Source organism: Parasteatoda tepidariorum, chromosome 12 (genome assembly GCF_982258835.1).
Source record: "Parasteatoda tepidariorum strain Cologne lab strain chromosome 12, Ptep-v5.0, whole genome shotgun sequence".
Taxonomy (NCBI): domain Eukaryota; kingdom Metazoa; phylum Arthropoda; class Arachnida; order Araneae; family Theridiidae; genus Parasteatoda; species Parasteatoda tepidariorum.
The window spans coordinates 42417471-42433694 of record NC_141766.1 but is presented as its reverse complement, the minus strand read 5'-3'; the positions used below and the strand labels follow the sequence as shown (position 1 = coordinate 42433694).

General features: G+C 25.8%; 1 protein-coding gene across 1 annotated transcript in view; it reads right to left on the bottom strand.

Annotated features, from left to right (window-relative positions):
* Positions 1–15297, bottom strand: part of LOC107455861 (uncharacterized) — a 259904-nt gene extending 244607 nt beyond the window's left edge. The window contains exon 1 of the mRNA XM_087155784.1: positions 15058–15297. Coding sequence (XP_087011910.1) covers positions 15058–15124 — 67 coding nt within the window. The 5' untranslated portion in view covers positions 15125–15297. The remainder of the gene's footprint in view (positions 1–15057) is intronic.
* Positions 15298–16224: the final 927 nt, after the last annotated feature.

The following is a 16224-nucleotide window of genomic DNA, read 5'->3' as shown; positions in this document are numbered from 1 at the left end:
TATACTTAAAAATGGAAAAATGAAAGATTACTTTAACGCTTTACACAATGCTTTAATGTATTTTCTACTACATTATTAAATTTAAACGACTTTTCTATTTTAGGAGGAAAATAAACATGATAATTTTTTTTAAATCCTTTTATGAGAAAAACACTCCTTTTTTCAGAAGTGTACTTATTTTAGAATTTATTTCCAAAAACACAAGTTGAAACTCATATAAATAAGATAGATTCAGCTCTTTTTTATTTTATATACATGGAAGAAATAAGCTATTATAAACAATACATAACATTTGTATATTTTAACACAAATACACTATTAAAAATTCCGAACCAAATTGCGGTTGAAATTATCGGTACTCAGGGTGTTGGTACTTTTTGTCTCAAATTCAAATTTAACCGGAACATATTACGGAACAAAGAATCTGATATACCGCAATTTTTACCTCGAAATCACTGAATCACTGTAATTAAATAAATATAGTTAAAATATAAAGAATATATTCAGTAAAAGAAATTTAGCGGATGATGCAGTCAAAATGCCGGCACATTATACCGTAATTTGATCTGGAATTGAATTCTTAAATTTCCGACTGATTTCCTTAAAACTTATTAACTCAATTCATAATTTTATTTTCAACGTAGTTTTTGATGTAAAAGAGCTTTTTTTCTTTTTTTTTGCGTTTTTTTCCTTTGATTAACTAAAAGAAGATATCACTATTCTTTTCACTTAATTTTGATTTTATTATTTAATTCATCAAAAATTTCAAACATCATTAAACATTCATCTACGTTATGGAAACTAAATAAGTAATTTAGTTCAATGTTCAGTACGTGATATTACATTAAAGAAATCACCGTGTCTGCTAACAGACAAAACACAAAGATTCACACATTTAAATGAACTGCATGGAAAACAGATTCTATATATGTCTTTTAAAAAACCACTAAAAAAATTTAAGAAAAATTTTCATCCATACACATCGCAATTCAAAAACAGCTATAATTTATATCTTATACAAATGGTTTTATCGCTGAAACGTATACATATGTTACAATGTTAAAGCAATGCATGGGGCAATGTTTTTCCACATTCAATTTTAGGTGTATTATTTTAACTGTACATACCGAAGAATAGAACAAAATATTTTATTTCTTTATGTTCTTTTTTATATTTGCATTTCTTATTTTTGTGAAATTTCAAAGCAGTGTTTAATCCTGCAGTTTTCAGCTCAACTTTAAAAATGCTTTTTGCCTTTTTTTTCTATTTTTACAATTTGATATTGATAGAATAAGGCAACAATAAAGTCTTATGTGTTTAAAACTTATCTCGGTTTCCCGTTCCGATAACTTTGGTGTGACAAAGTTTCCTTTTTTGAATTGTACCTCTAAATTTGTTACACAAAGCATGTTATTGTCATAAATTTCATCCCATTTTATTTAAATATTTATCAGATATAATACATTTAATCCATAATATTTAATTTTTACCTTTCTACGAATTGCCTATTCTTTTGAGAAAAACCTACTGAACTTCTACAAGTCTACTGAAATTCGACATATTTATGAAGCTAAATATTATTTTTATTTACTTTATATTAAGCATTTTTAAGATATTTTGACTTTCTAATGTTCAATATTTCATTTGAGAAAAAAAGCAAAAGAAGGTAATTTCCAAAAAGTTTAAATTTTAATAAAAATTATTTTTAAATATAAAAACTTAGTATACCGTTTTTTCTCTATGCAACATGATCAATAGTTCTATGTTATTTTGAGATGCAATTTAAGTTTTTATGTTAATTTATTTCAGAACAAACAAACATATTGTATCAAGTAAATAATTTATATTTATTTTTGCGTAGAGGTCTTAAAATAATCTCAAGATTATTAAGCCGCTTTACATTAAGATTTGTAAAGAAAAAGCATAAAAATATCACGTTATATATGGGTTAAAATCTTGATTTTTGTTCAAAGATTCACTGAATTTGAATGCTTGTTCATTTCATTGTGGTTTGACAGTTTTGAAATAAACTTATATTATAACTAATATTATAAAACACATTATAAAACATATAGAAATATATATATATATATATATATATATATATATATATATATATATATATATATATATATATATATATATATATATATATATATATATATATATATATATATATATATATATATATATATATATATATTTCTAAAGCCACTGGACGGAATAGTTTGGATGTATGACCTTTTATACTGGATTAGTTAAATATTTTTTAGTTACTTTTTAATTTTTGTAGCCTCTTAAAATTAATTTAATTTTAATTGTCCAGTATAATAAACAGTTTATTTATTTATTTATTTATTTATTTATTTATTTATTTATTTAATTATTTTTATTTTTGTATAAGTGGAATGGGCTCTGGTTCGTAAAGAACCATCCCAAATGAATGCAGGTGATACGTGTATACTTTAAAATTATGTAAGGTTGTATGAATGAAGAATAAAACCTATAAACGGTTTTCTATTCCTGTATGCAGGCTCTGATTTTTAAATAAGTCACCCTATGAAAGATGGATATGTGTATTCTTTAAAATTATGTTAGATTTTATGAATGAAGGATAAGTCTATAAACGACTTTCTATCCTGACAGACACTGACTTTTAAATTAATTTCCCTATTAATGATTTTTTTTTTTTTTAAGACTGCTAATTTATTCAATCCGTTAAACATTTTTATTATTATTTCAATTTTATTACCTTTTTACTAATTGTTTCTCATAGATGGCAGCACTAATATTTTACCTAAACATTTTTTTCTTCTTCTTCGATCAAATGTTTTTTTAATTTTATTATATTCGATTCAAGCTATAAGCAATATTTTACATCTTCGCGATTTTTGTTAACTGTTTTATTATTGTACTTTTAAACCTAAACCGCGTTTTAATTCACGCCGGTAAGTTTGATTTCCTTTTACATTTTTCTTTTATTTCATGATTTTTTACAACATTAGGTTTTTGCGATATCGGCACATATAAAGAATAATTTTTATCTTAGGATAATTATTCTTTATTCAGAAATATCGCATTATTTATGGCAATTAGATGTGTCTTGACAACGACTATTTGCCTTTACCATTCTTGTTTCTCTACCATTTAGTTTTTTATTTTTATTTTATTCATGTTTTTCATGTTAATTTGTGTGTATATATATATATATATATATATATATATATATATATATATATATATATATATATATATATATATATATATATATATATATATATATATATATATATATATATATATATATATAAGAATAGTTACATATACTTTAATATCAACCTACAATAGCTAAAATAAAACCTTACAAATGCTGCAAATACCAATTTTAGATTTATTATACTCAAAGCAATACAAAATAACGAAATTTAATATTCTATACTTAAAGTAACTGAGTAAATTCAATGCTGAAAATCAGGACCATTAAGAAAGATTCCAGTAGTGGTCAATGTTTATTTAGTACTTGGTCAAGATATGGATTTTCTCCGTTGACAGATCTGTAACTATCTTCGAGCAATGAAATAAGCCACTTATCCTTTAAATATCACCATAACGACGCCATATCATTTGGAAACCGTACTGAAAAACAGCGACTAAATCTTATGGGTATGGTATTTTTTATAGATCAAAAATGATAAGAGATAAATTTGTGGAAGCATATCTTTTGACATTTTAAAAAAAAAAATAATTCAGGCGTAGTTACATTAGAATAGCATGCAAAGGCAGATATATATATATATATATATATATATATATATATATATATATATATATATATATATATATATATATATATATATATATATATATATATATATATATATATATATATATATATATATATATATATATATATATATATATATATATATATATATATATATATATATATATATATATATATATACGTACGTCATTGTATAAAAATCATTTATTAGTGAGCAACGTAAACTTAACTTATAAGCTAATGAACTGATGATCACTGAAATGAATAACAATGAAACTGTGAAGCTAAATTAAATTGCTTTTAAGCAATCTTATATAATTTTTAAATAATATTTCTCATGTGTCAGCGGGACTCAAATTAAGAAAAATTTAGCTCTTAAGTTATAAATCTTCAACAAAAAAAAACTCAAGTAACAACTTTTTCAAAGCATTGAAAATGTCTCACAAGACACAAACATCCTCTTCAAATAAGTCTTTTAGAGAAAAAAAAAGGTTTTGACAATTAATTGTTGTTATAAGCTGTTAACTTTTAAATAAAAATGGTGAACATAAGATAAATTGGAAAAACAAGTATAATTGATAGTTAGGAGTAATTAAAAAAGATGAGATAAGAGATTGTAAAGTTATTATCGAACAAAAGATTAATTTGTTTATTAACGAAATTAAAGTCTTTAATTTAAAACTTAAACCTTTCAAAAATAAAACTAAAAATACCAATTTAAAAACTTAAACTAAGCAAATTCAATATACTTTCAACAAAAACATTATACTTTCTTTTATTATGAAACCCATTTCCACCTAATTTCTTAAGAAATACCTAAACACACATTTTTTTAAAGTATTTCATATAAAATTCGAATTCTTCTTTCAAATTATCGCAAACATCAGTCAAAGTAAAATTACTTAAAAAAAATATTTAAAAAAAATTAATAATGCAGATTAAGAAAATAAATAAAAAATTAAAAATGGTGAGTATGAAAAAATAATATTATTATTATAAAACTGAAACTATACTCGGGGCAAAGCAAGTCGTTAAAGCTTTATCTACGACAGTCTATTCATATGATTTTTTTATACCTGATTCAAAATCATTATAAAATATGAACAATTATTCACTTTTTGAATTTTTTTTCAACTCACTAGAAGCTGCTTTTTAATAGGTTATTGAAATAAATAAGAAACAAAGCTTCAATTTCATTCCATTTCATAATCATTCATTTTACTAATGATAAAAATGTAACAATAGAATTCAGTAGTTCTTAGTTTTGTAAAATACTATAACTGAAATCGACAAAAAATAGCTTGTGATTATGTTTTAAACCGTAAGAAGAAAATTTTCCCTTGAAAGGTGATTACTTTAAAACCTTACCAACAGAACAATGCGTAGAGCTATAATAATAAAAATCATAATTCGTTTATCGTCTGCTACATGACATTTTTCAAAGGAAAAAAAAACATAGTGTTTAAATTCTTAAAATTATAATAGAATATTTATGAAAAAGATTTCATCATCAATGTTTCATAACTCTGAGGAAATTTTCCCTTGTTTATTAAAATATAATTGTTTTTATTCTTTTTTTAATGGATAGAAATATTAACTGTGCAAATAAAATAAGCGGAAATGATAGTGAAAGGTTACAGCACAACAAATATATGCCAATAAGAACCCCAAGCTGTTGTTTTTTTTTTTCCTTCATATTTTCCTTAACATGCACTTTCAATTTTTCATTATATAAATTTAAGGGATTTAATTTCTTCTTGATTAAATTTTTCATAATTTTTTTTCCATTTTTAAATATGAAATCTTTATTGTTTTGTTGATTACCCTTTTAACTAGATTATAAACAATATTAATACGAGCTCGTCTATATAGGCGAAACATTACTTATAGTAATATATACACGGAAAAAAAATATCTAGTAAAATGATCGTATTGTATGGTAATGACAATTCAGGTGAAAAAAGAAACGAAATTCTGGTTGACGAAGTCAAAATATATGATTTTTAAGCCATTCATTTAGTAATTTCTTGATTTTAATTCATTTTGTAACGGTTTGCAGGAAATTATGGTTTTCAAAATTGTAGTTTTTATTACCACACATTTGGTAAAAAAATACAAAACTGAAAAGTAAATATAGGGGAATAAATAGCTTTTGCCTGTTATGCATATGTTAATTTTACTTCTCGTGCAACTATATTTTTAGTTTTAAACGCAGTATTTATAAATTTGGTTACTTATAAGAATACACGCAGAAAGAAATTCTGGTAAAATTACCGCATTCTATGGTAATAACATTTTTGGTAAAAAAATCACATCATTCTAGTATTGAAAATTAAAATATACGGTTCTTAAACCATTTATATGGCAACGGTTTCCGTTTATATGGTGACGGTTAATCGGAAATTTTGGTTCTCAAAATTATAGTTCTTATTGCTACACATTTAGTAAAGAATGCTCAACTGAACAGTAAATTTAACCAAATAAAAGGTTTTTATAGTATATTCTAAGATATAATGACAGAATCACCGAATTTCACCACATTTACTTAATTGTATCACCTATTGTAAAGGTATATTTTTAGTTTACCCAAATTCATTATGAAGGCACTTAGAAAAAAAAATAACCAAGATATGTGGTGTTCTTATAGAGCCAGAAACGCTAAGAATTTCACCATATTCTGGTAATTTAAAAATCATTCTTTTTTTCTTTTTTTGTAGAATGTTTAAGGTATGTGCAAAAACAGGATTTTGGACAAAAGTTTCGAAATTTGAGTTCATTATAAATTTAGAATCCCTCTAATCTTATCTTCCTAAAAATACTTTACTTTTGTTTGTACTCCGTTTATTTACTAAGTTACAGCAGTTTTTGTACTAGGTGATAACAGTGGATAGACTTGTGGTTTTAAGTCTTTAAATCGGTTTATATTAAAATCAGTTTCTTTCACATTGTACACCACCTTAAACACTACATCTCGTGTTGTTTTGAAAATAATTGTCTACAATTTTTCATGAGTGTTTATGAGTATAGCAAAACATGTCTTGAACTACAGACTGGAAGAAAAAAGCAGAATTTCATTTTTATGCATATTTTTTTTCTTTTTTTTGCAAAAACAAGTGCGAACATTTTTAATAATTCTCTTTTTTAGCAACATTGATCCCTAACTCAGTAGTACATGCACTTGATTTTAAAGTAATAGTTCAAAACATAGTTCATAACCTTCTAAATATAATCTTAAAAGGATATTTTGTTTTGGGAGAGAAATTTTTTACAGTGTTTATGCAAAAAAATTTCCTTAATTTTACCTAAAAATTGCCATTTAAAAAACAAAAATATAATGATAATAACTTTTTTGCTAGTTTTGTAAGTTTTTACATTTAATAAAGCAAATAAACTAGTTTTTTAAAACTTTATATTAATATTTAAAGAAAAGTTATCGAAACTAGTCGGAAACCTAAACGGTTAGGTTTGCGCAGGCATAGTTTTCCCTTAAATGTTTAATTTTTCCAAAATTAGTGAAAGTCTCGAAAAATTTTTAACTAAATTTTGCATTTTTTAAGAAAAATGAGAAAAAAAAACTTTTTTCTTTTGCTATTAAATTCCATTCAACAAAATTATCTTTCAAAACAATAACATTATACTTAAGACGTAAGACACATCTGATATAAAGCTTAAATTTGGTGATGCAGATGCAAATCTAATCAAACTGATATTGCAACCGAAGTGTTTCGTAGAATAGAGAGCTTTTGATCAGAAGCATTGTTAGCTAGGCAGAAACCGAATCGGAATATAAACTTAATTCTCACAAAATGTAACACTGCCCATTTCGATGACTGTTCGGAATTTTCTGGAATTCTTATGTAATAAGGAGGAAGCTTTGAACTCTAAGCACTAATGAAAAGATATCGAACCTAGGAATGTACTTGGTATAAGAATCTATATTTGCTTTTCGAATCCTTTTCTAATCAAGCCACCGGATTTCGCCAAACTTAACAAGAACTGGGTTACTAGGATACTTATTTGTACCGTAAATTTCGTTTCACGACTTGTCACAGCTATTTATTAAGAAAAATAGTTTATTTCGTGGTTGTTGAAAAGGTGTGGGATGGTTTTAAAGAAAAGGAGATTAAATTGAGTTTCTCTAATTAATTTTGAAGCTTTGATGTCAATTTGTTGGGTATGTCTAGTATTTTGAAATATCTCTGTTAGTTTAGGGATGGCTTTGGAGACAAGAATTATGCATTATTATTTTTATTTTTTTAGAAAGAAATCGTAATCGAACATCGAAAATGCATAGTTGAAAATTCTTATTTTGCGTAAAAGTAGAGAACGATAAAAAATATTTCTTTACTGATGGGTTGTACGAGAAATAGATATTAAGGGGTAAAGATTATTGGTGAGGAAGTAAGACGTATGTCTGGTATTTTGAAATATGTTTGTTAGTTTTAGGATGACATAGGAGACAGGAATTTTTAATTTTTTTTTGTAAAGAAATCGTATTCGAACATCGAAAATAGATAGTTGAAAATTCTTAATTTTCATAAAATTAAGGAACGATAAAAAAAAAAATTTTATTAATGGGTTGTACGAAAAATAGATAATAAAGGGGTATTAGATTATGGGTGAGGGAAAAGGGGGTATGTCAGGTATTTTGAAATATCTCAGTTAGTTTTGGGATAGGAATGGGGACAAGAATTGCGCATTATTTTTTTTTTTTTTTTTTTTTTAGAAAGAAATCGTAATCGAGCATCGAAAATGTATAGTTGAAAATTCTTATTTTGCGTAAAAGTAGAGAATGATAAAAAATATTTCTTTACTGATGGGTTGTTGGAAAAATGTATTATAAGAAGGTATTAGATTATGGGTGAGGGAAAGAGGGGTATGTCTGGTATTTTGAAATATACTAGTTAGTTTTGGGATAGCAATGGGGACAAAAATTATGCATTATTTTTTTTAAAAAGAAATGGTAATCGAACATCGAAAATGCATAGTTGAAAATTCTTATTTTGGGTAAAAGTAGAGAACGATAAAAAATATTTCTTTACTGATGGGTTGTACGAAAAATGTATAATAAGGGGGTATTAGATTATGGGTGAGGGAAAAAGGGGTATGTCTGGTATTTTGAAATATACTAGTTAGTTTTGGGATAGCAATGGGGACAAAAATTATGCATTATTTTTTTTAAAAAGAAATGGTAATCGAACATCGAAAATGCATAGTTGAAAATTCTTGTTTTGGGTAAAAGTAGAGAACGGCAAAAAATATTTCTTTACTGATGGGTTGTACGAAAAATAGATAATAATGGGGGATTATAATATGGTTGAGAGAGTTTATTAAAAAAAATGTCTAATATGATTGCTGATGGTGCCAATAAAAGGGATCATATAATAAATGGAAGATAACATACAATGGGAGGAAATGATTTTTTTTTACTCTTTACCCTGTCAAAAATGGATCATTAGGAAACTTTATTCGTTTCTGACGAAATCGTTCCGTGGTATATGCTCTGAGCAAAAATTTCGTGAAGGCTACGAAATAAATATTGCCACTTCAGGGAAACTTATTTCGTCAAAGTTAAAGAAATATTTCCCCCCCCCTAAAAAAAACCATGGCAGTGAGTACCGTATCTAACTTTTCTAATAATCACCATATACGTTGATCAATGTTGCTTTGAACCCGGGATCGTCCTGGCTCTAGGAAACTCCTTGACCACCATATACAGAAGTTGGCTTGTTTCGTCTATTTATTTTCAATCGTCGAAACTTCATTCTGGTTAACAATTTCCCACAATGCACTGTTATGAGGCACCGAGTTGAGGAAACATTTTCGTCATATATTTGAAAATTCGCGTTTTGTCGCAAATCACCTGATTTCGTGACAAAAGGATTTCCAATATTAACGAAATACAGCTCAATGATTGTTTTTTCGTCAAACGTGAGAGTTTTATTTCTGAGAGTGCAACTTTCATATCTTTATAAGAATTATACAAAGCAACCGTTTAAGAACTTTAAATAAAATATTAACTTTTTACAAGATTTGGAGGGAAACGTAAAAGGTATAGCATTAAATAAAGCAATTTGCATACTTTATGGATATTAAAATGAAATATAATACTTAATAAGAAAAATAGTTTATTTCATGTTTATTGAAAATGTATGGAGGGATTTTGGGGAATATAAGATTAAATTGAATTTCCCTAATTAATTTCGAAGCTTTGATGTCAATTAGTTAGATATATCTGGTATTTTCAAATATCTCCGCCAGTTTTAAGATTACGAGGAAACGAATTCTGCATCAGATTCTGGAAAATCATTTTAGAAAAAAATTGCAATCGATCATCAAAAATGCATGCTTCAAAATTCTCATTTTTCATGAAAAGTAGAGAAATTGATAAAAGAAGTAATACTTTGCTGACCGGTTATACGGAATTATATAAAAACGGAACAGGGGATGAGAGATTTCATTAAAAAACATGTAAAATAACAATGTAGATGGGGTAAAAAAGACACTGAAAAAAGGAGAGTTTATTAAATTGCTAGGAATCTTTTTTATGTTTAAACATTCCCTCTGCAGAACTTTTACATCTTGATTTGAAATTTTTGCAAAACACACATTTTACGACTCTTTGCGAATTATTAACTTTAACAGGGTTTGGGGGGGAATTTAAAGGGACTACATTACATAAAGAACAATTTCTAAAATTATTGGTTAATTAAAATAAAATATAATATGACGTATAAGCTTTAGGCTAATTAAGGTGGCCAAGAATTTGCAGTAATCCTATGAAGATTAAACACTTGTTAAATTTAATAAATTCTAAATGTTGGCTATATTTCCGCAAATTATTCTATCGTAATGGGAATATCATTTGCTGCTCTTAGTATTAAGAATAAGACAATATAAAGCATTTTTAGGCTGTTAAATGTGATTTTTAATGAATTTTAATTAAGTAAGAATGGATTTGTTTAAATTCATAGTTATAATATTTTCAAGTAAATCTTTAAATATCAGTGCTACGTTCTTTATGATATATTTCTCGTAAAAAAAAAATCAGTGCATAAAATTAAAATGCAACTAGAAGAAAAAAGTACACTATATGAAAATATACATTAGAATATTAAGGGCGAATATATAATATTTTGTTACATTATACGGAATTAAAAATTTGCAATTCCTATTTTAAAAAGTTCAATAACATAAACGTTGCACGTAATGCTATTTAAGGCGATATACTAAGTATTAATCTGTTAATATTTAACTAAGCTTACACGAAATTTATTCTTAAAATTTGAATTTTATTTTTTAATTAACTTTTTCGTTCGAATATCTAGAATGTTTATTATTTTAATTTCGTTAAGAGGATCGATTTTTGTAATTGCACATTTAACAATGGATCATTAAAATGAAATAACCGCTCTAAACCTATCATAATTATTTACTTTATTGCATATTAAATATAATTTTAATACTTTAGTAAAATGTAAACATCTTAATAACTCGCAAATTCTTTCAAAAATGCTTTTAAAATCATTAAATCTTAGTTTGGGGAAGAAACTGCTAGGTATTTATTTATTCAGTAACTTATTACGAAAATAGTTTTTTTTTAGAAGAACAAAATTAAATAATCTTGCATTAATTTTCAAACCATATTTTTCATTTTGTACGTTTCCTTTTCTCAGTTTATTCAACATTAATAAGAGAAAAGGTTTGAATAAAAATTTCTTCTCATCTAAAGAAATAAAATGTTGACTTAAATTAATTTTACATTAATGGAAATATTTACTTTTAGTTAAGGAAAATCACTTTTTTATTTTATTCTACAGCACTTTAAAATGCATCGTTTTAATTTTAGATTTTAAAATTTAAAAAAAATGAACTGAATTTGAATAAATTGAGGAAATTATGTTTTTAACTGCGCGAACTCTTTTATTGTTTATTTCTTTTATATAAACGTTGATGTTGACTGATTTTCTTTTAAACAAGTAAATTTAAATAAACAGATTATTTTAAGAACTTTAACTTATAGGCACTTTTATTATTTCGTAAGTACATTTAACTAAATATAAATGTGTTTCGATATTTTGCGACAAAATTATTTAAAAGTATTCAGGAATAATTAAATAGAATCCCTGAGAGAATTTGAAAAAAAAAAAGTATTATTCCAGCATCGAAACTGCCCGAGTACTCCATTTCTTACAGAAATTAAACCTAAGCGCCTTAAGTATTGGTTTTACTTGAGAAGCAAATAGTATATTAAATTATGCTTGGATAAAAAAAAGTTATAATGATTTTTTGTGACATTAAATATTTTAAAAAATGCTATTTAATATTTAATATTTATAACTAAATATATTTTTTGTGAACATAATTTTTATTGTTTGCAATTTTATTTCAAGATTTGTTTCAAAAAAAGAGATAATAATTTAAATATGTTTCTTCAAACACTCTTTTAAAAGATGTTTAGTGTTAGTTGAGTTTAGTGTTAGTGCAGATTAAGTGTCAGTGTTTAAAGCACTGAGCTGTGAATATGGACGACTGAGGTTTGATCCCCAGTACTGGCATGAAACCTACCCAACGATGAGTACAAGCTTGTCTGGGAAGTAAAGGCGACTTGAGCGCAAAGCTGATAAATCGTCACAATCATGCTATTCTTCATGAAATTGTGGAGCCTTATCCATGACTTACCAATTCTTACCTTTTTAGTGAAAAATATTTTAGGAATTAACTTTTTTTAGAGAAAAAGAATGAAAGAAAGAATTAAAGTGAGTATAAAAGAACTAAAGTGAACATAACATAAGAATGAGTGAGAATAAAAGTTTATAGAAGCATGCAAAGAATGAAAACAAATTTAAATTTAAATTTTAATGAGATGTAAGATTTCCATAAAGTTATTTCTTAGACAAGGAACCAAGAAAAACTTGAGGTAAGAAAGAGAAAAAAGTAAATAAAATTGATTTCAAAACAAATTTTATCTATGCTGACTTTTTCAGAAAGCCGAAATAAATATCAATTTAAATGGATGTAACAATTTATATTTCTATATTTGTCGCAAAACTATTTATCTTTGGAAAATTATCTTTTGGTATCCTTTTAAAAGTTATCACCTACAGAGGTTTGATCCTAAATGGTTTTGGAAAAAACAACAAACATAACAAAACTACAAAACGCATGATAGCGCTGAGAAGAGCAGTTGTTGAATTAAAAAACAAATCATTCCTACATTTAGCTTAAAAATAAATTGCCTCTAATACTTCACACAAATATATATATATATATATATATATATATATATATATATATATATATATATATATATATATATATATATATATATATATATATATATACAGAGAGAGAGTGAGATTTATATATTACATTTTCATTTTTCATTGCTTAAAAATTTCATTTATAAAAAAAAAAATTAATTTGATTAATTTGTCATGGAAATGCAAATTCACAAGTGCGTCCAAATGCGTTTAACTGCAAATCCACAAATCCAATAAGAATAGAAATTAGAATACAATACTTATGGAAAATATATAAAAATAAAAAGTTTTTCAAATATTTTTATATGGGAATTATTCACTATTAAATTTAACGGAAACAGAATAGGAATCATTTATAAACATTTTGGAGTTATTTTCAAACAGTAATGAAAATTTAACGTTTTAATCGAAATTTGATCATTAGAAATTAAGAGAACTCTTAGTTATAGAGCAGAAATTCTGTCCATTTAAAGTCATTTAGAGTTAAAATAGAATAGAAATTCATTGTAAGTATTTTGATTTTAAAGTTGCATTTTTCCTTTAAATTTAACACTAATGTAAACAAACTTATATTTAATAAATCTATCAAAATAAAAGTCATTAAATATTTAGCAATGAGAATCATTTTACTTCAAACTCAACTGACACATTTATGGAATAACTAAAACAAAATGTATTGAAAACAGAAAAAAATGGGAAAATTATATGAATATTTTTATTATTATTATTATTTTTCAATTTGAATGATTTTACTTCAAACTTAATCATCACACTTTCATAACAGAAAAAAACAAAACACATTCAAAACAGAAGAAAAAAAGAAATTTAGAAAAATAATAAAAATAATATGAATAGTTCGTTTTTCTTTAAATTTAACAACGATATGAAAACACACATATTTAATATTTTTACAAAAATAAGAAAGATTTTAAACATTTTTCAAACGGAATCAAGAAGAACAAAAACAAAACACATTCAAAACAGAAAAAAATGCAAGGAAACTAAATAAATAGTTTATTTATTTATTTTGCAAACTGTTATTGAAATTATTTTGCTCCAAACTCACCCAATAGATTTATAGAAAAACAAAAACAAAACGCATTAAAAACAGAAGAAAACAAAAAGTAATCCGCAAAAACAATATGAATAGTTCATTTACTTCAAACTTAGCAACGATAAAAAATTTTAATGTGTTTACTACTTCTATCAAACATATGAGAGATTTTAAATATTTTGCAATAAGATTCATTTTACTTCAAACTCAATCGAAAAATTTATAGAACAACGAAAACAAAATGCATTCAAAACAGAAAAAAAAAGAAATGTGGAAAAGCTAAATGGAAAGTTTTTTTAATTTTGCAAATTTTTATTGGAATGCTTTCCCTTCAAAATCAACCAACACACTTATAGAACAACAAAAACAAAACGCATTTAAAATAGAAAAAATGAAATTCTGAAAATAATATGAAATTTGTTACTTTAAATTTAGCAGCGATATAAAATTACGCACATTTCAGTATTTCTATCAAAATGGAGAGACTTTAAATATTTTCCATTTTACTTCAAAATCAACAGACACACTAATAAAACAGCAAAAACAAAATACATTCAAAACAGAAATGCGGATAAACAATACGAATAGTTTCTCTATTTAAATTTACCAATGATATAAACATGCACATATTTCATATTTCTATCGAAATAAGAGCGATTTAAAATGTTTTAAAATGGAAATCATTTTAACTCAATCTCAAACGATATGCTTATAGATCGAAAAAAACAAAACACATTAAAAACAGAAAACAAACGAAAAGCGGAAAAACAACAACCACGCCGGCGGCGAACCGAAAACTTCGGAGAAAGTACAAAACTTCCCCCCAAGTTAACTCCACGCATCGAAATACCACCAAAAGATGTTTCTTTTTCGTTTTCCTATCACGATATTCCTCTTTTGTATCTTCCTGAGAGACGAGATAAAAAACGAAAGCGAAAAATACATCTTGGACTTACCTCTAACTAGATAAATAGTTGCTAAGTAGAGTATAAAGGCGAAACTCCGTCCGGATAAGATCGGCATGACAGAACCAGATGATTCTTTGTGTTAAAATAGTTGATGCAAAGGGCTAGTTCTGCCTCTGAGCGCCGCTGGGCAAGTACTGAAAGGAAACGGTCAGTTCACACCGATCGCTTTGCAGAGCAGATCAATGGTATGTAACTCTCGGGACACTGACGGAAACGCACCTGACGTTCGGGGGTGGGTACGGTATTCGACCCCTTGGGTGCCTCCTCGGCTGAGGTTGTCATGGACACCTCAACCCAACAAAGACAACATCCAAATGATTAAAAACTTTTGCTTCTTCCGAGAGAAAATCGGAGGATCTTGGATTTAAAATTGAGAGTGGTTTGTTTCTCCCGTGAATATTGCGATAAATGTTTTTGTTTATACGTCTGTTACCGAAACCGTTTATGCTTTGTTTGTTTTCTTGGAAGATAAAAGGGAATGTCGAATTATTTTTAGATAAAAAAAGATGATAAAATTAATAAATTTAAAGCAGTTAAAATGCTTGAAAATGCAGAAATTTGGATTTAAAAATAAAAATTAATGTTTGTCCAGTAAATATTGAGATAAATATTTTTGTTTATACGTCTGTTACCGAAACCGTTTATGTTTTGTTTGTTTTTTTGGGAGATAATAGGGAATGTGGAATTATTTTTAGATGAAAATAGATGATAAAATTAATAAATTTAAAGCAGTTAAAATGCTTGAAAATGCAGAAATTCGGATTTTAAAATAAAAATCAGTGTTTGTCCGGTAAATATTGAGATAAATATTTTTGCTCATACGTCTGTTACCGAAAACGTTTATGTTTTGTTTGTTTTTTTGGGAGATAATAGGGAATGTGGAATTATTTTTAGATGAAAAAAGATGATAAAATTAATAAATTTAAAGCAGTTAAAATGCTTGAAAATGCAGAAATTTGGATTTAAAAATGAAAATTAATGTTTGTCCAGTAAATATTGAGATAAATATTTTTGTTTATACGTCTGTTACCGAAAATGTTTATGTTTTGTTTGTTTTCTTGGGTGGTAATAGGAAATGTGGAATTATTTTTAGATGAAAAAAGATGATAAAATTAATGAATTTAGAGCAGTTAAAATTCTTGAAAATGCACAAAC